Genomic DNA, 20,933 nt, shown 5'->3' with positions numbered 1-20,933 from the left:
TGTGGGATCTTAGCTCCATGACCAGGGATTGAACCCATGTCCCCTACATTGGCAGGCGGATTCTTAACCACTGGACCACAAGGGAAGTCCCTTGACTTTTTTTAACGTATTTTTTATTCTATTAAAATCAGTCAGCGGTCTGATAATTCAATGCTGCTTATAGAATACTGTTGTTGAGTTTTCATTACACTGGTTGTTAAAGTCAGAAAAGGTTAATAAAATATAGGTTGCTTTTAGACTTGAAAAGGTTGTTTTCAATAAACATTGAATTGTAAAAGGAAAAAAAAATCTTCTGGGTACAGTCACACTTGGCATTTAGTAGTTCTAAAACATAAATTTCAGAAAAGGCAACAGTTGGTCAGGAGGTTAAGCCAGACAAATGCTGGATCTGCTGGGCATAGCTAGTTGTTTTTTCATCCCAGTTAAGGAATGTGAAATGCAACACACGAGAGCTGGGCCGCACCAAATTCAAAGTCTTATTTCCTAACTATCTTAACTAGACCTCTCTGCTTAAACTGCCCCAACTTCATGGCTTAATAATACACAACCATCTTCTTTGCTTACAATTTTGAGGACCAGCAGTTTGGTCTGTGTTCAGCTGTGTGGTTCTTATCTGGTCTTGCCTGGGTCACTCTGACAATTGCAGCCATCAGGCATGCCTGGTCTAGGACGGCCTCACTCACAGATCTGGGGCTGGTGCCAGTGGTAGGTGGGGCCTCTCTCTCCACGTGGTCGCTCATCTTCACAGACTAGCCCAAGCTTTTCCACTTGACGGTCCCAAGGTTCCAAGAGAGGGAGAACTCTCAAGAAGTCGCTTTCTCAGCATTCTACCAAGCAAAGTACAAGGCAAGCCTAAATTCAAGGAGGGGAAAAGTAGTCCTCATCTCTTGATGGGAAGAGATACAAAGTCACGCTTCACAGTAGTGTGCATACAGGGGAAGAATGTGTGCCTATTTGTTTCCCAATCTGCTACACTAATAATAGCTCAAAATTCAGCAACAATACAGAAAAAGATTGATCCATTTGATTACGTTAAAAACTAAAAATCTCTTATACTACAAAAACATTATAAGTAAATTAAGAAGATGAATGACAAACTTGAAAAAATATTTATGACTTACAGACAAAAGTTTACTATCTCGGGACTTCCCTTGTGGCGCAGTGGTTAAGAATCCGCCTGCCAGTGCAGGGGACATGGGTTCCAGACGTGGTCGGGGAAGATCCCACGTGCCGCGGAGCAGCTAAGCCCGTGCATCACAGCTACTGAGGCTGTGCTCTAGAGCCTGCAAGCCACAACTACTAAGAATGCATGCAACAACTACCGAAGCCCATGCGCCTAGAGCCCGTGCTCCGCAACAAGAGAAGCCACCGCAATGAGGAACCCGCGCACCGCAACGAAGAGTAGCCCCCGCTCGCCGCAACTAGAGAAAGCCCGTGTGCAACAACGAAGACGCAACGCAGCCAAAAATAAATTTAAAAAAAAAAGTTTACTATCTCTATTATATAAAGAGCTTCTAAAAAAATAAAAAAAGGAGAGGATTGACAACACTATAGAAAATATACTAGAGATATGAACAGATAGTTTGCATAAAAAGAAATGTACATGGCCCTTAAACAAATGAAAAACTGTCCAACCTCCCTCTTAATAAAAGAAATGTAAATTAAGAGTACACTGAGATATTTTTTTATCTATCACATTTGACAATATACTCTCACAGGAAACAGGTACCCACATATATTGCTGTTTTGGAAATGCAAAATGGCATGACTGTCTACTTAAAGGCTTAGATACAGTGACCAACCCAGTAGCAATCAACATCCCTTAATCACCCAGATTATAGTTTAAATCCTTAAATCCTTAAGTACTACAGTCACATTAAAAAGCAGCAGGACTCCTAAAAGAAATAGCTGATTCCAGGTTTGGGGTAGGATATTTACATCTTATCATACCGGAAAGCAAGGAAGCTATCCAAGACTACTAGGTTTGAGGCAGAAAGACTCAGAAAGCACACTTGAAGACTCTCCCATTTGTCAGTGATGGGAAAATTGAGCATTAATAAGGGTAATAACTGCAATTGATTAAAGCATATAATTTATGTTTAAATCGCTGCGTTCATAATGATACTAAAAAAAAATGTCTTGGTCACTTATGGAGCATATGCTAGGGAGCCATCTCATCGTTTTGAAACCTGGAAATAAAAAGAGAGACCCGAGTATTTACTCTATCTTTCCTCTATGAGCTTTACCTCAATGTAATCAAACAGTTGGTGAAAGAAGTTCCCCTTTACAGAAGTAGTCCCGCTAATAAATCATGATAAACTTACAATAGCACCATTTTATAACTCCTAGTGAAATAATGGATCGATGACTTCCAACATCACAAAGAGAAAAACAATGAGTCATTGTGGGTCCCCATGGAAGTGTGAAGACCACCTATGAAGTATTCCTGTCCAAACAATAGGCCTAAATCTGATCCAACCTCTAGAGCTAAATGCCAACTTATAGGCAGTACAAGGGAGAGGAACATGTTAAAACAAACCCCAAAAATACATGTGGTGGCAATAAGCAAAACCCAGACTGAAACAAAGCTACAGAGCAAATGACCCAGTTTATTAAAAAAAAATAAATTGCAAGGAGGAACAAAAGGGAGATGAAAGGGAACCTATGGAAAAATAGACTTAAGGACATATTGACCAATGCAATTTGTGGACTTAGATTCTGAGCCAAAAACAAACTGAAGGGAGGAGAAAACCCTTTATGAGGCAGTTTAGGAAATTTGATTCCTGACTAGATAATTAGCAATACTAAAGAATTGTTATTGCTATTATTATTATTATTATTTTACGTACAGGCATTAGTAGTAGTAGAAGATTAAGCGGGTGGGACCACAAATACAAGATTTGCCAAGAGTTGATAATTGGTAAATCTGGGTGAGGGCACACGAAGATTCCTGACACCGTTCTCTCTACTTTTGTTTGAAATTTTCCACAATGTAACATTAAAAGGAAATATGTGTGTGTATGTGTATATATATATATATATATATATATATATATATTTGTATATATTTGTTTTTTTTAAGATGAGGAAGTTTGTGTTTTTGAATGACCTTGAGTGGACATTAATCACGTGGCTTAGCTAGAATTATGGTGATTCATCCTGTGATCATGAGGAAAGTCCACCAAGGATAAAGCCAAAACATTCCTGATAGTATTGGGTTGGCCAAAAAGTTCGTTCGGTTAATGACCATGTTGTTCGATAAAGTTCTCGGTGACAATGACAAATGTGTCTTTTACTTACAACCGAACGAACTTTTGGGCCAACCCAATAGAACAGAATAGAAATAACCTGGTCCTTAACAACTGAGCCACAGAATAGACCAACCTGGCAGCTGCCTGACCTCTGGAGAGCTGGTTAGATAATAACTCTCTCTGTTGTTTAATCTCTTTTGAGTTGGTTTCTGTTATTTGCAGCAGAGAGCATCCTAACTAAAACAGTGGAGAAGAATGAATTTTTGTGTGTGTGTTGAGGTCGTAGAGTGGTACCGGGTAGTGTTTCTGCTCTATCTTACAGAATGTTTAGTGAAACAGCATCCCTTAATTGCAATGATTAAGTCCTTGCAGTTATTATTTCTTGCTAGCTCTCAAATTCCAGAGGGATTAAACCAGCCAGTTTATCATCTTGCACCTATATCCTACCCTAGTTTACCAGGGGTGAAAATCTTAGCAACCGCACTGCTACAGAAGGCCAGGGAATAGCAGTCCTCCACCTACCACCAGGGATGGGGTCCTCATGGCCATCCAGCTGGAGAGTGATACAATTCCAGAACCCTATTCTTAGGGTCTGCTTCCTGGGACCACATCCAGTACAATTATCTTAGGTGGAGTTCCTAGAAACAGAGCTTGAAACAGGAATTTGGAGGCAGGTGATTTATCAAAGGAGTGCTCCCAGGGGAATAGGAAGGAGGCAAGCGGGACAGAACAGGGGGAGAAAGCTAAGCAAGGATGTAATCTCAGCTGGAAACCAGCCTCGACTGGGAAGCTCTGCGTTGTCCCTCAGCGAAGGCCCCACCTTTTGTAACACCACGGTAGTCAGTCATCAACTGTGAGCTGCCTGGGGTGAGGTTGGGGGCGGGGTGTGTGTGTGACACTCAGAGCAGCTAGGATTAAATGTACTGGCCCAGTTAAAGGGATCTAGTCAGAGCATCCGTAGCATCCACTACCACTTCCCAACTTACCTGAGTAGCCGAAATCTTACTAGACCCTGCGTGCTCTAGCCCACCCTTGCATAACCATTCTTTCTCTCTGAAATCGTCTCCACCGCTCTCCCTCTTTTTCATTCCACTTTAGCCACACACTGGCCACCTTGCAATTCCTCAAATTCTCTAGCATATTCGTGCCTCAGATCCTTTACCCTTCTCAGTCCCCTCATCTGGGATGATTTTCCGCTGCTCTCCCAGCAGCCCCGCCCTGCCATGTCCTCATGACTAGGTCCCTTATACAACCTTCACATTTATACCCACAAGACAGCTTCTTAGTAAGGTCTTCTCTGGCTGCCCTAACCAAAACTTATAATCCCTTTACTTTCATTATTTTTCTTTTCAAATACTTATCAGTATCTAACATACTATATAGTTGTCTTATTTATCTTGTTTATTATTTATATTTGTTTATTTATATATACCCTAGAACACGAGCTGGGAAGGGTAAGAATTTTTATCTTTTTTTTTTTAATCTCAACACTTAAAACAGTGCCTGGTAAATTACAGGTGCTCAGTTAACATTTGTTGACTATGGGAATGAATGCATGACCACTGCCAAAAAGTGCCAGGATAAATGCTGCTTGAAGAGAATTAAACTGAAATGGAAAACACTGGCACAGCCTGCCGTGTAATATAGATGGGAGAACGGACACATATATTGCCCTATGCAGAGTTCTCCCTAGATTATGTTTTCTTTGATAACGTTGCAATGTTCATGTGATGTTGTATGTGTATATATTAGTATATACTATTTATGCATATCAATATTAGTGAATAATAATAGAAGCACTAAAGATTTTCCCAATTTATTTAAATGAGTTCAAATCAAAACTCAAGTATCTAGATTTACATACATTAAAGAAAGGTAAAATTATAGCAAAATTAAAGTGAATGCAGGCTGTATAGATAGCTCCATTCCTATGATAGAAAATTTAAATCCACAGGTGAAACTCTTGAAGCTCTTTACATGTCATATTCTGATCCCAGAGAGTAGAAAACTATTCAGCACGCAAAATCTCCATTCTCTCGATCCTGAAATCTATCAGTAGATACCCCAAATCCTCAAGGCACACTAACATTTTCTAGAAAAGAAGCCTTTTTAAAATCTAAGGTTACTGAAACTACAAAAACACCTATCAGACCCTCTGTGGCATTTTTTGCCCACGTGTCAATCTGCATGAGATTAGCCTTGGGCTGAGGCGGCCTCAGAACAAACACTGGCTTCTTCCTGTAAATCAGCCCCAGCAGAGGATTCTGACTCAACTGGAGAATTTTCTTCCAGTTCAGCATATTCACCACAGCTTTCGTTCTCGGTTGTACCTTTATCACTATCGATGGCAACAGCTTCATCCCGAACTGCGCTGGTAACCTCTGACGTGGTTTCAGTGCTGACCTCTGCGGTTTCTCCCGTCCCCACATCTGTCACCTCTGACCCAGTTTCAGCACCAGCGGCAGCGGTCTCCTCGGCAGCAGCCTCCGCATCGTCTGGACAGGGGGAAGCCTCTTTGATGACGGCAACTGTAGCACTGGGAAGCTCTGCAGCGTCCACCACCGGAGCTTCCACTGAAGGTACTTCGGGGGCTTCTGAACTGGCTTCCTCGGCACCCACAAGGTTCTCTTTTTCACCTTTAAAATTTAGTCCATGAAGCAAAGTATTAATGTAAAGAGCATGGGAAGACGGTGAGACACTATGCAGTCATTTTAAAAAAGGAGACAGATCAATAAGTACTGATACGACATGGTCTTCAAGGTGGTCTGTTCAGTGAAAAAAAAGCAAGGAAACGAGCAATGTATACAGTATGGGACTATTTGTGTTAGGACAAAAGGAGGGTAACATAGACCTAGAGTTATATTTGTAGAGACCCTCTCCTGGAGGACACAAAGAAACTGGTGTTATTGGTTGCCTCTGGGGAGGTAAAATGAAAGGTCTGCTCTTCTGAAAACCCTTTTGAATCTGTTGAACTTAAGAAAATAATAATTTCATGTGATTATTTATTTTAAATACAAACCATGAAAATAAACAGGCAATGTGTCATGTGAAATAGCATGGAAAAGTAGCTAACTTACTAGCTGATGACTCAGAAAAGCCACTAGTCCTCCCTCAACCTCAGTTTTGTCATCTGTAAAATGGGGATATTAATAATACCTACCTCACGGAACTATTGGGAGGATTGACTACAATAATATGTATGAAGAGGGGTTTAAAACCAAGGAAGTGCTATGGAAATGCTGTATTTTATCATTATTACAATCAGCCGTCTCATGATTATATTCAATAACATTTACTAATGATATTCTGTTTCTTATTGTTCTCATGACTAAAAGGTTAAAACTGGTCCATGAGCAGCTGTTTTCTTTGTCCCTAGATAGTGATCATGGTATTTGATAATAATGGCCTTATAGTTGAGATGGAAAAAAGTATGGTTTAAAGCAAGCAGTTTAGGCAACAAATATACATTAGGGTGAAAATGTCAAACTTCTGTTCTTACAAGTTGCCATTTTATCAGTCAGATCAACTGAGGGACTCAGTAGACATGACTGAATCTGCTAATGTCACTGCACACAGGTGGTCTTAGCCAAAACTGAAACAAAATTTCATGACTTAAAAAAAATTAACGAGAGAAATGAAAGGTCAGGCTGCTGAGAGAGACAGAGACTAAAATTATGCCTGCATGAATGGAAACCTGAGTAGGGGAAAAGTAATATTACCACACAAAGAAGTCAAAGCTGCTGGTCAGCAGATTAAATGTACAATGTTTTCATTTACCAAATGCTCTCGTCCAAAACCTCTAACAATATTCTTTAGGCTTTGGTTGGACTTTCCCTTCCTGAATGAACTTCTACCCAGAGTCATTTTGGATTAAGTTAGTAAAGAAGCCAAAAACAAATACTGTCCATTGCTAGACTAAGATAATGAAAATCAGTGCCTCAAGGAAAAAGAAAAGAGTAAATTCACTTTACCTGGAAGTGGATGTAACTCTGCGTTGGTTTTTTCTTTCAAATTCGTTATATGATCGCTGTGTTTGGCTTTCTCTGATGTGATTCTCTTGTAAGTCTGAAAGTAAATGTGTGCTTAAGTTTATTTCTTGAGCTCTAAGATTCATCATGCCAAGTTTAAAGCTATCTACAGTTCAAACAGGAGAAACCAATACACACCATCTACTCTTTTATTTCCCCTCTGGAAATCTTTGTCAATAAGTAGAATGCTTTAAAAAAGGAAAGAAACAAATGTTCTAACAGGGGTCAAAGATAACTGAAAACACACAAGGTGGATAGATAAAGACCAAGAAGAAAAAAAATTATGCTAGAATCAAAATATTCTGACAGGCATTTGCAAATATCCTGTGACATTTATCTCAGAGTAATGGAAATTTATATGCACACAAAAACCTGTACACAAATGTTCATGTAGCTTTATTTGTAATACAAAAACTGGACCCAGTCCAGACGTCCTACAACCGGTGAATCGTTACACAGACTGTGGTACGTCCAGGACATAGGACACTACTCAGCCATAAAAGGGATGAACTATAGATACAGGAAACAATTTGGATGAATCTCCAGGTAAATTATGCTGAGTGAAAAAAGCCAATCTCAAAAGGTTGCACACCTTAGGATTCCATTTATGTAACATTACTATTATTATTATTAATTTTTTTGGGTAATGTTCTTGAAATGACAAGAAATACAGAAATAGAGAACAGATAGGTAGTTGTCAGGAGGAAGGGAGGGGGAGAGCAGGCGGGAAGTGAGTACAATTACAAAAGAACAATACATGGGACCCTTGTGGTGATGGGACAGTCTTGTCTCTTGACTGTGGTGGTGAATACACGAATCTACACATGTGATGAAATTGCTTAGGACTAAATACATGCACTTGAGCGTACACACACACACACACACACACACACGCACAAGGGCATGTAAAGCTGGTGGAATCTGAATAAGGTCTATGGATCGTATCCATGTCAGTTTCCTGGCTGTGATATTGTTTTATAGTTAGCAAAGATGTTGTCACTGGGGGAAATGAGCTCTCTCTGTATTAGTTCTTATAACTGCAGGTGAAACTCAATTTTCCCACAATGAAAAGTTTTCCAAAAGTCTTCCAAAATGACCCATTTGTAGACCCCAATGAAGATTCCTTAAGTCAGCTAGGTTTAGTCATTAAAAGCAGTAATATGACTGACCCACAGGTTACTTGAGAAACAAAATTGGTAATAAAGCTATCTTAATCTTAGACACAATGTGCAGGCCTCCTTTCATTTCAAAATCAAGGAGTAATCTCTGGCGTATTCATATTAGACAATGATATTTTAAAAATGAAAATCTCGGGCTTCCCTGGTGGCGCAGTGGTTGAGAGTCCGCCTGCCGATGCAGGGGACACGGGTTCATGCCCCGGTCCGGGAAGATCCCACATGCCGCGGAGCGGCTGGGCCCGTGAGCCATGGCCGCTGAGCCTGCGCGTCTGGAGCCTGTGCTCCGCAACGGGAGAGGCCACAACAGTGAGAGGCCCGCGTACCACAAAAACAAAAAAGAAAATCCCACTAGATAATATTGTTCATATTATCTCAGCTTAAAAAAATGTTGGTAGATATTTCTCTCTTAGTGGCAAGTAGGATGACAGATTTTTAAAATTTGCATATTTATATGTAGTATTTTCTAAATCTTTAATCATTATAAACCATTGACCTCATTAAAAGTTATCCTATGCAAATTACAAACCATTTTATAGTATGTTAAAATTAGACTGTGAAAATGGAAAACTCCATAAGCTCGGGGGGTGGAAATGTTGCAAAAGTGGCCCTTGAACAAACTCTCAGGGTTTGGTGAATTCTGACTTGAATCATCTGGCTTTGAAACACACAGAGCAAACAGGATCAGCAGGAATGACAGTCAACATTTTTGTATAAAAGCAGGGAATATTTTCCTAGTGGGGTGGGAGCTCCTGACTTGTACACCGAGTCAGCACCCTCAGTTCTCAGTACAGTAAAGCTGAACCTGTGCCCAAGTTCATGTCCCTGAAATGGCCACCCCAGCAGCAACATCCCTAGGACATTAGTCTTATTGTTCAAGGGGCTAAAACACAATTTAGCTGCTAAAGCAGAATCAAAGAGATATAAGAATAATTCACACTCATGTGTAACCCAGAGGATCTAGCTTTTTCAAATCGAACATTATCAAGCACAGAGTAGAAGAAAGGTCTATTAGAAGAGAGAGTCTCAAAATTAGACTTTGAAGTTATTTCCAAATGATATTTTGTATTTATTAAACGTAAGCATCTAAAATCTACCACAGCTTTTAGAAACCAGTCTGGCATTTTGCTCTCCCAAGATACCCAGACCCTCAAAAAATGGAAGTGACCTGGGCCTTTCTCAGATTTTCAGAGGCTCTGGTAGTAGATTTTACTTGGAAATGAAAAAGTGCTCTTGCCTAGGGGGCATCTGTGGATTCAATTCAGATAAACCTAATATAGAATTTATTTTAGTGCAGGACAAGGAAAGGAAGGGGAGGGATAGAATATGGGTTTTTGAGTGCCTCAGGTTCTGTATTTCCTCCTCAAAGTAGCCTAAGATTCTTGGGAATGAAGGCTTCCAACATTCCAGATAAAAACTACATAATCTGGGCTTCCCTGGTGGCGCAGTGGTTGAGAGTTCACCTGCCGATGCAGGGGACACGGGTTCGTGCCCCGGTCCGGGAAGATCCCACGTGCCGCGGAGCGGCTGGGCCCGTGATCCATGGCCACTGAGCCTGTGCGTCTGGAGCCCGTGCTCCGCAACGGGAGAGGCCACAACAGTGAGAGGTCCGTGTACCGCAAAACAACAACAACAACAAAAAAAAAACTACATAATCTTAGAGGTGGAAAGGGACTTAGAGATCATCACCTTGTCCAATTTCCACTCCCACTGTGAGAGAACAAGGCCAGAAAGAGCTCTCAGGCGTAGCCAGTTTCTAACCAGCCAGTTAAGATTGCTTTTGCAAAGGAGGATTTAGCGGACTGCAGAGGTTCACGTCTGGCACTGGTAAACATGATTAGGGGTGTAGCGATGTCCAGATGAAATTCAGTCTTCCAGCTTCCCACATAATCACATGGCCTAGTTTAATCTGTTTTCCAGTGGCCTATATCCAACTATAGCAGCCCTAGGCAGTGAATTCAATATTAAACAGTAGAAAGATGGTAAAGCAAAGGAATCTGGGTATGAGTGAAAGCGGGTAGATTAGTGGAAGACAATAATATAAGTGACATGTTTGAACTTTCCTGGCTTCTTGAGGCTTTCACGTTTCTGAAGAGTAGGATATGTATTTTGCTTCCATTACCTACATAGTCCTTTAAACTGCTCCTAGTTAGGACTAAAAATCTCTTTACGCATATTTCTGTAAGGTCAAACCAAAATGTAGTGATTGTGTAGTCTTATGGTTCCTAAAGAATATATACTTATTCTCATTTTATTCATAATAAAGATTAGGTTTCAGTTTAGAAAGTTTATGGCAAAAGGAGGAATGATTCAAATCAATAGGATTATTTATTTATTTATTTTTGGCCACACAGTGCAGCTTACGGGATCTTAGTTCCCCAATCAGGGATTGCACTGGGCCCACAGCAGGGAAAGCGCTGAGTCCCAACCCCTGGACCTCCAGGGAATTCCTAGAATTATCTTATTAACTCACAAATGTTTCTTTTCTTTTTTTAGCTCCAAAATCATACTATTAAAAGCTTTGTTTTACGGTAATTACTTGTGGGGAGTGGATAAGGAAGACCAGGGAGGAAAACATTCTTTTGATTTTATATATGTCTATTTTGAATTTTAAAAAAATATATAGATAAATACTACTTTTAAAAAATAAAAGTAAAGGGCTTCCCTGGTGGCACAGTGGTTGGGAGTCCGCCTGCCGATGCAGGGGACACGGGTTCGTGCCCCGGTCCGGGAAGATCCCACATGCCGCGGAGCGGCTGGGCCCGTGAGCCACGGCCGCTGAGCCTGCGTGTCCGGAGCCTGTGCTCCGCAACGGGAGAGCCCACAACAGTGAGAGGCCCGCGTACCGGAAAAAAATAAAAATAAAAATAATAAATAAAAGTAAAGATGTAAAGCTAATAAAAAACTATGGAGACAGTTAAAAGACTAGGGGGAGAGAGGGAAGAATGAATGGTTGGAGCACAGGGGATTTTTAGGGCAATGAAACTATTCTGTGTGCTACTGTAATGGTGGATACATGTCAGTATATATTTCTTAAAACCCATATAATGTACAACACGGAGTGAAGCCTCACGTAAACTACAGCCTTTAGTCAATAATAATGTATCAGTGTTGACCCATCAGTTGTAACAAATGTATCTCACTAAAGCAAGGTTGTTGATTTGGGAAAGGGGGGCAGAGGGGTAAGAGGAAGTATATGGGAATTCTCTGTACTTTCTGCTTATTTTTCTGTAAACCTAAAACTGCTCCAAAAAATAAAGTCTATTAATTTATTTTTGGCCGTGTTGTGCAGCATGGGGAATCTCTGTTCCCTGACCAGGGATGGAACTCGCACCCCCTGCAGTAGAAGCGTGGAGTCTTAACCACTGGACCACCAGGGAAGTCCCATAAAGTCTGTTCATTTTTAAAACATTTCTCTCTCAAAACAGTTCTTGTCAAATGTTAATAATAGTACCTACCTTAAAGAATTGTTGTAATAATTAAATGAGCCATGAGTCTGTCACGTGGTAAACACTCGAATGTCAGCCATTAGTACTGTTAGTATTTATAATAACATTGTTTTTAATGAAAGTCATCCATAGTTAGTGGTATTAAGTACTTTATACTTAAAAATTTTTTTCATAATCTTGTATATTTAATTAATCCCATGTCTTGATCTTGACATTGCTTTGAGTTTTATCACAGGTTGTAAAATATATGAATTCCTGAGCACCAAGGTTATTAAAACACTTACATAATATCCACCAGCACTGACTGTGACACCTACAACCAGATAATAGATCATATTTGATCCGGATGATCCAGGGAATTTGTTAGATGACATCCAGCGAAGAGATGCTAGGAAAACAAGTTTAAACACAGTTAGCTCCACCACGGGCAAAACTATTTTAAATGATTACATCCAAAAAAATTTTTTACCCCCCAGTGAACCTAGAATCTATTAACATCAACTGATGTTAGCTTAAAGGAATACAGTATTACAAGGTAGGGTAATAATTCCACTTGACATTTTCTTAATCTAATTTGATAATTACTTATGAAACCTGTCATCCTGATGCTTCGCATCATGCTTTACTTCGAAGGAATGCAGACGTGGGTGAGGAGAAATGACAAAGCGTTAAACAATTTTAACAGTCAAACGAGATGCATGTGAGCAAAAGAAATCCATTTATTGTATATTCTACACCACAGGATTCAATGGAAAAGATATTTTTACAAAAAGTTAATTAAATACATTTGTGCTTAAAGTTTATATGTTAAATAAAACATTTATGTTGAAATCCAACACATTTCTATAAATCTATATTACAAATGTAGACATAGAAAGAAACTCTAATTCTTCTAATATAAAACCTTTAAAGACGGGCAGATAGAAGCTTTTTTAAAAATTTTTTTATTTATATTTTAACATCTTTATTGGAGTATAATTGCTTTACAATCGTGTGTTAGTTTTTGCTATATAACAAAGTGATTCAGCTATACATATACATATATCCCCATATCTCCTCCCTCTGTGTCTCCCTCCCACCCTCCCTTTCCCAGCCCTCTAGGTGGTCACAAAGCACTGAGCTGATCTCCCTGTGCTATGCGGCTGCTTCCCACTAGCTATCCATTTTACATTCGGTAGTGTATATATGTCTGTGCCACTCTCTCACTTCGTCCCAGCTTCCCCTTCCCCTTCCCCATGTCCTCAAGTCCATTCTCTACATCTGCATCTTTATTCCTGTCCTGCCCCTAGGTTCTTCAGAACCTTTTGGTTTTTTTTAGATTCCATATATATGTGTTAGCATATGGTATTTGTTTTTCTCTTTCTGACTTACTTCACTCTGTATGACAGTCTCCAGGTCCATCCACCTCACTACAAATAACTCAATTTTGTTTCTTTTTATGGCTGAGTAATATTCCATTGTATATATGTGTCACATCTTCTTTATTCATTCATCTGTCGATGGACACTTAGGTTGATTCTGTGTCCTGGCTATTGTAAATAGAGCTGCAGTGAACATTGTGGTACATGACTCTTTTTGAATTATGGTTTTCTCAGGGTATATGCCCAGTAGTGGGATTGCTGGGTTGTATGGTAGTTCTATTTTCAGTGTTTTAAGGAACCTCCATACTGTTCTCCATAGTGGCTATCAATTTACATTCCCACCAGATATAAGCTCTTTTAAGACAAATGTTGCCATAAGGTCATATCTAAAATAGAAGGGCAATTTTGTACAAACTAATAGAAATAGATTAAGGTACTGTATTATTCTATTTAAATATATTAACTCTATAGTGCTAGAATTTGTATATACCATATGCTATGGAATTGAAATTTTTATGATAGACTCAAAGCTAGAAGAAGCTTAAAGTTCATATAGCTCAAATTCTCTATTTTAAACATAAAGAGGGACTTCCCTGGTGGCTCAGTGGTTAAGAGTCCACCTGCCAATGCAGGGGACACAGGTTTGATCTCTGCTCTGGGAAGATCCCACATGCCTAGGAGCAACTAAGCCCGTGCACCGCAACTACTGAGCCTGCTCTCTAGAGCCCGTGAGCCACAACTACTGAACCTGCATGCCACAACTACTGAAGCCCGTGCACCTAGAGCCTGTGTCCGCAACAAGAGAAGCCACTGCAATGAGAAGCCCGTGCACCGCAACGTAGAGTAGCCCCTGCTCGCCGCAACTAGAGAAAGCCCGTGCGCAGCAATGAAGACCCAACACAACCAAACATAAATAATAAATAAATAAATAAATTTATATTAAAAAAAAGATTATAACTGTAGGGACTTCCCTCGCCGTCCAGTGGTTAAGACTCCGCGCTTCCAATGCAGGGGGTGCAGGTTTGGTCCCTGGCTGGGGAACTAGGATCCCACACGCCGGAGGTGCAGCCAAAAAATAAAAATAAATAAATAAAACAAAATAATCTTTTTAAAAAAGAGTATAACTGTAAACACAACACACAAGGTCCCTAGCCTCAAAAAAGAGGGAAAAGATGTACAGGCGAATAATTGTAGACAAATAAGTGCAATGCAGTGTGACAAACGCTGTAACAGACGAAAGCAGAAGCAATAATAGCATGAAAACGCAGTGAAAGGACTCAGCCAGCTGGCTCAAGGTAACTGCCACGATTGGAAAGACGTGACCCGAGCTTTGAAGGAAAGTAGGAGGTTGTCAGATAAACAGGGGAGGGAAAGTTGCATTGGAGGCAGAAGGCAGAGCGTGTGCAAAAGCATGAGACAGTGTTACTAGGAAAACTCAATGTATTTTGATGTGGCCTGACACAGAGAATAAGGGTGTAGGGACCTGGAAGAAGGTATGATTTGCACATAAAAAAGCGAATCTCAAGACATTTGCACAAACTACGAATCTCCGTAGTAGCAAAATTGGGAAGATTTTGTATATATGTTCTTAGTCTGGATATAAATGATCATCTCTTAGAAAAAAACAATTTTTCCCTACAAGTGTGCCCTGAGAGGCTATGGTAAGAGGTTATGTCTTTGACTTCTAGTGGAGCTTTTGTTGGTTTAAAACTACAGCTGTGATTAAATAGGGAATATATAACTTTCATAGTTGGCAACCAGTAATAAATATCAAAAAGTTTTTTTAGGGCTTCCCTGGTGGCGCAGTGGTTGAGAGTCCGCCTGCCGATGCAGGGGACGCGGGTTCGTGCCCCGGTCCGGGAAGATCCCACATGCCGCGGAGCGGCTGGGCCCGTGAGCCATGGCCGCTGAGCCTGCGCGTCCGGAGCCTGTGCTCCGCAACGGGAGAGGCCACAACAGTGAGAGGCCCGCGTACCACAAAAAAAAAAAACAAAAAAAAAGTTTTTTTAAATAGGAAGAAATAGAGAAAATTACAGAGGTTTAAGTAAAGACAAATACAATTATGGCAGAGTTATTTAAAAGAGCAATGAAATGGGAAATAAATATTTGGTAAAGATTAGACAAATTTTAGCATATTCATAAATGTGAAACAGATATTTTAATTTTTGCAGAAGACTGTCTACACAAGAAAATATTTACAATATATTAAGTGAAAAGTTATAGCAAAATAATCTTTACAGGACTATCCCAGATTACGTACATTGTGGAAGCAGTGTACATAAGAAAAAAAAAATGCAGGAAGGCGGAAAAAAGGTCTGGAACACCACTTACACTAAAATGTAGATGAATAGTTGTATTCACTAAGTGGCAGAATTACAGGCGACTTCTAGTTTGTCTTTCTGAGTTTTTTCGGTGATCTACTGTAAACCTAATTTATTTATTCATTAAAATTTTACATTTTTAAAAGCAAAAACCAGAGAACAAAATTTGATGAGGCACGGTTAAAATTTTATCCTTCAATAAACTGAAACAATTTCATTTTTCATCCAAATTGGAAGTACCAATACAAGGTTAATGTCCATGACCGAAGCCAAATTTCCAGTCAATTACAGTTCAGAAAATACATAAATGAATCAACACTACAAAAAAGTAATTAGATGAAAATGAGGAAAAGACCAGTACTGCTACAACCAGTATTGCTAACTACCTGTTCTGAATTTTCAAACTTCTTTTCTTTTACCCCAAGTTGGGGAGGAAATTATTTGAAATATGTGCAGCTACCAAAAAAGGATGTGTATGCGTGTCCGTGAGGACGGTGAGGGTTGCGTTCAGAGAGCTCGAAAGGCCACCGTCAGGGCCTTTTCCATCTCCCCACCCCCAATCACAACAGCCCCGTTATCTTCTGAACTTTCAAAGGAATGGCTTCCCCCTATTTCACCAGCGAAAAGTCTGCTCTGTCTTACTCGGCATAGAGATCAAGGAAAACGAAGACTCTTTATTTCTGTTACTGGAGGCAACTTCTTCTCAGTAGCATTTTAAGAGAAAAATAAAGCTAGTTACACATACCCTCCTTCCCTCCCACCATCACCATCACCACCGAAGGCCTAATCAAAGTGGAAACAAATTGGCCATGGAATTTTCCGCAGGAGTCGTTCTCTTTCTCCCCGACTCCAATGCAAGCCTTAGCAAGTGGGGCAAAGTGAAGGGAGAACTAAGAACTTTCCACGAGGTTGTCTAAGAGCCAGCGCCCCAGTCAGGGACGGAAAAGAGAAGATGCACGACGACTAGGAAAGAGCCGGCTGGGGCAGAACTGCTCGCTTGCGCAAACCTGGGCGCAGGGCCGCCGGCGGCTGGCAGGGAAAATGCTCTCCTGCTCACACTTCAGCACCTACGATGGCCCAGGCCCTAGGCTAGGCGCGTTCGTGCGTATCAATTTTTATTTAATAAGCTTCCAGCTCGCACTGCCACTTCCCCATCAGGAAATTCGCTCCCTTTCCCCGTGCTTTAGAAAATCTGCAGGTGATGGATACAGGGGGGGGGGGACGCAGCCCAACAGCTGGAGGGCTCCAGATCTCTCTGCAGCCCCTGAGGAAAGCGTTTCGAAGCCCCTTCCTCACCGGGGATGCCACGGCCCAGGCTCGTGGCTGCCGAGCCCTGGACAGGTCTTGAGTCTATTTACTCAAGAGCGTTTACCCAACTTCTACGCGGCCGGCACTGCCTTCCGCGCACCCTGCCGAGCCCGCAGACCAGGGTCCATCTTCCCACCCATTCCTCTGCTTCCTCGTGAAGTTGGAGAGAGCTTTGGGCCCTGTATTAAGACAAGGGGTAAGCTTTGCCGACTTTCGCCAGGCACTTTTCTAAGCGCTGTTAACTACATATTAACTCATTAAAACTCATTAGTGTCCCCATTTTGCAGATGAGGAAACTGAAGTGAAATCACTTGCCCAAGATCAAGATTCGAACCCAGGAAATCCAGTCCGGATCCAGAAGCCGCGCTGGAAAGGCACCCTACTTCCAAAGTCTCCAAGAATGTCGAGGTGATTTTCCGGCCACCCTCCCCCTTCTTCCCCGCCCCCCCCCCCCCACTATCCCCATCCCTATCCCCAATCTCAGGCTTCTGCTGCCGGGGTTGGCTTTGGCCCACGAAGGGCAGGCGGGAACCGGCACGCCCGCGCGATCTGTGCGCGAGGCACCTGTCCTCCTCAGGCTTGGACGCCGGGAGAGGCCCCCCGGGCCAGCGCCTGCGACTCACCGTCCTTCCGGAGCGGCGCGGGGCCTGGGGGCGCCCGCAGAGGCAGCGCCAGGGTCTTGGAGACCGCCCTGCGGAGGTACATCGCGCCCGGCTCCCTGCACGCCGCTGCCGCTGTAGCCCCGCGGTGCTGCGGAGCGCGGGGAGCCCTGGCGAGCCCCGCCCCGGGGAGGGGCGCTGACCCCTGCCCGCCCCGCCCCCGCGGCCCCGTGGGGTTTGTGCGCAGGGGTTGGTCGTGCGCACCGTCCTCCCTCAACCCAATCTGCAGGCTCTGTCGCCTTCGCCTGGGCCCGAGAAGCCGATGGTGGCATCTCGGAAAAGGGATGGAGAACCGAGAAGTCGCCGTCATCTGCCTGCCCTGTACTGTTCCAGTCAGTGGGACTCCTCAGAGCAGCATGAAATGTCTCGGGACTCGCATCCGAAATAAGACACAGACAGGATTCATCATTCCGTGTGCAAGCTGAACCCCCTTTCTCTCACGCACTCCGCTAGCTTTCCTAGGAGTGGAAAGGGCAGCTGGAAGCTCCCTGGAGATGGAGGAGGGGGGTAGCCTCAGCCTCCCATTAGTGCTCTGGGTGATGTTCAGAATCCTAAGAAAATTCCCGCTCAATGGCTGAATTTCTAGGCAATTCACGATTACAATGACTTTTAAATATAAACTCCAAAAATGCTGCATATTCCTCTATGGGAATGTGAAGCTAGTATCTCCAAATCAACTAAAAACACTGAATTATTAGTTTCTCCCTCCAGATTTCAATCACTTGCCTCATTGTGGCGACAAGAATCTGTCATGGTTTGAATATGGAAACCAATCATGTATGCTTATAACATTTTCTACGTGATTAATCTTTGGAAGGCACCATTTCCTACTACTATAACCCCTTAAGTATGTTTGGCACTTGACAGTTTATAAAGCACTTTCACATAATTTTCTCCTTTAATTTTTAGTTCATCGCTCTGAGGAAGGTGGCAATTACTCGGTTTAGCAAACGACCAGGTGGTGGGGAGGAATTTTCAAGGACCGATGGTTATGATTTTTTTTTTTTTAAAGGACATGAACATAGTGCTTCTAGTTCCAAGTTCTCTTGGCATGTTACAGGCAAACTACTTGCTCATTTGCTAGGTGAATAACTAAACACTCCTCAGAGGTTCTCGTTCTGAACCCAATTCTAATAATATTTAATATAGTCTCATTTAAGGAGTACAAGCCAATGATCAGAACTAGTTTGTTTTTTTTTTTTTTTTTCCGGTATGCGGGCCTCTCACTGTTGTGGCCTCTCCCGTTGCGGAGCACAGGCTCCAGACGCGCAGGCTCAGCGGCCATGGCTCACGGGCCCAGCCGCTCCGCGGCATGTGGGATCTTCCCGGACCGGGGCACGAACCCGTGTCCCCTGCATCGGCAGGCGGACTCTCAACCACTGCGCCACCAGGGAAGCCCCAGAACTAGTTTTTTGATGCTCAGTCACTAGCTATTCCTAGTGATTAAACCTTAAGAGCAAATAGGTAATCTGTGTTAATGAGAGGTCAGATTTAGACTTCCAAGCCCCAAAGAAGGGGCTAGACCCAGACCCTCCACCGAGAAGTTAGGTAGTCCTGAAAGTAACAAAATGCAGATTCGTACACTTGCTACCTTTGCCCAGCATCAAGTATACGTCCTAGGATGAACTGCTAGCAGCTAGTACAGACTGACAAATCAAATCAAATCTGTGGGGAGAGCTCCTAACCATTTCCAATTTAGTGCAGCTCAATTTAAAATTAAAAGAGAAAACAAATCTGTTTACCACTACAGCTCATTCCTTCTTTGGTCTACTTAGGGCTGAATTTTGACTTCGTTGCCAGGAGAGGAAATAGTCAAAGGCAGTAAATGCATTTTAATGAGTGTCCACATGAGTGAAATGTGGATAACTCCTCTATTGTGTTGCTGTCAGCTGTAAAGCACATTAGGTAGAAAACACGCTCAGCTAGCTGGAGAAGGCAGCGCTAGACTCTGACTTCCAGCCTGAGCCGAAGCTCCAGGCCCACTTACAATGTTCTGATGCGTCTCAGCGCGTACATGATAGGATCCATTATAGTCCACCATCTCATCTTATGGTAAGGTCCAGCGGGGAGTTTATCATGTCCTCTAGGTTGGATGTGGTCATCCCAGCTGGCAAAGGCAAGAACTGTGAGATAAGTAGTGCTACTTCTCCACATCCCTTTTCATCTTAGCTAAAAGCTCATGGCTCTTGGATCAAAGGGAATTTGCCACCTACTCTACTGCTCCTGTAGGATACGTGGCTTTCCATTTTGATGTCGAACTCTTCCCACATTTTGATGAAACACTTCCCAAGAAAGGACATGCCTGTGGGGTGTCAAATTCACTCTGTAGCAAGCTGTCTCTCCAGAACCCTGAGAGAATTTTAACAGCAGGTCTTCGCTATACAAGACTGTGTTAAGGCTGAGAGAGTAGTTTCCCGGCTGTTAGTCACACTGTTTATAATGCTGCCCTTGAGCACATCCTTGACATTTCTCTTGGTCTTGTTAGGAAAACAAGAACTTAGGGTTAGAGTTAACTTGGTTTATCTAAGATGATCTCCACCTAACTGTGATTGTTGACAAAGACAATATTAGTTTTGAAAACATATTGTAAGAGAGGGAGCTCACGAAGCTCCCTAACCACTGGCACTATTAGTCATACTTACTCAAGGCTTAAGTTCCATATAATTAAAGGCAATTCTCAAAGATTGAGTGATTTCCTAGGCTCCACAGAAAGCTAGAAACAGCTTTGTTTTTTTTTTTAATATTAAATCCCTAAGCTATAACCTGTACTTTCAACAGATCAATACGGATATAAAGTGAAACAATTTAGAAGAGTATCTAGGAAGACAAATTGGAAAGCAATTTGAAAAAGTGCTGATAAGCACGCTTTTTTTTTAACATCTTAATTGGAGTATAATTGCTTTACAATGGTTAGTTTCTGCTGTATAACCAAGTGAATCAGCTATATGTATACATATATCCCCATATCCCCTCCCTCTTGCGTCTCCCTCCCACCCTCCCTATCCCACCGCTCTAGGTGGTCACAAAGCACTGAGCTGATCTCCCTGTGCTACGTGGCTGCTTCCCACTAGCTATCTGTTTTACATTTGGTATGCACGCTTTTGATGGCCTAAAATATTTCGATAAAATGAAGGAGAAAGGGCAATCAAGATGGTAAATTCTTAAACTATTCTTGGAGGTTCCTCAGTACTCTTCCCATCTATTCACTTTCTCTTCTGTAGTAAAATAAACATGACATTCCCTACCCGTTCCATATTTTCCTAAGGCTACCATAACAAATTACTACAGACTTGGATGGCTTAAAACAACAAACTTTATTCTCTCACAGTTCTGGAGGTTTGAAGTCTGAAGTCAAGGTGTGAAACATGCAGGCAAGAACCC

The 20,933-nt window shown here is 41.9% G+C and overlaps 1 protein-coding gene across 1 annotated transcript; it reads right to left on the bottom strand.

Annotated features, from left to right (window-relative positions):
- Window positions 1–5,062: 5,062 nt before the first annotated feature.
- On the bottom strand, window positions 5,063–19,517 carry MGARP (mitochondria localized glutamic acid rich protein). The gene is made up of 4 exons (XM_067735062.1): window positions 17,517–19,517; window positions 12,188–12,291; window positions 7,223–7,316; window positions 5,063–5,887 (listed from the first exon to the last, which is right to left on the bottom strand). Exons 1-4 carry the CDS (start codon window positions 17,860–17,862, stop codon window positions 5,445–5,447), a joined length of 987 nt encoding a protein of 328 aa, XP_067591163.1. The 5' UTR covers window positions 17,863–19,517; the 3' UTR covers window positions 5,063–5,444.
- Window positions 19,518–20,933: the final 1,416 nt, after the last annotated feature.

Source organism: Pseudorca crassidens, chromosome 4, assembly GCF_039906515.1.
Source record: "Pseudorca crassidens isolate mPseCra1 chromosome 4, mPseCra1.hap1, whole genome shotgun sequence".
NCBI lineage: Eukaryota > Metazoa > Chordata > Mammalia > Artiodactyla > Delphinidae > Pseudorca > Pseudorca crassidens.
Note: the sequence above shows the minus strand (reverse complement) of the source record. Positions and strands in the feature narration are given on the sequence as shown.

Bases quoted from the DNA above. Each gene is read 5' to 3' on its own strand.
- MGARP (XM_067735062.1), bottom strand. From the start codon at position 17,862: ATGACGGCGACTTCTCGGTTCTCCATCCCTTTTCCGAGATGCCACCAT. The intron at 12,292-17,516 runs GTGAGTCGCAGG...TTGTTTTCCTAG, and splicing joins CGCGCCGCTCCGGAAGGACG to CATCTCTTCGCTGGATGTCA. The intron at 7,317-12,187 runs GTAAGTGTTTTA...ATTTACTTTCAG, and splicing joins TCAGTGCTGGTGGATATTAT to ACTTACAAGAGAATCACATC.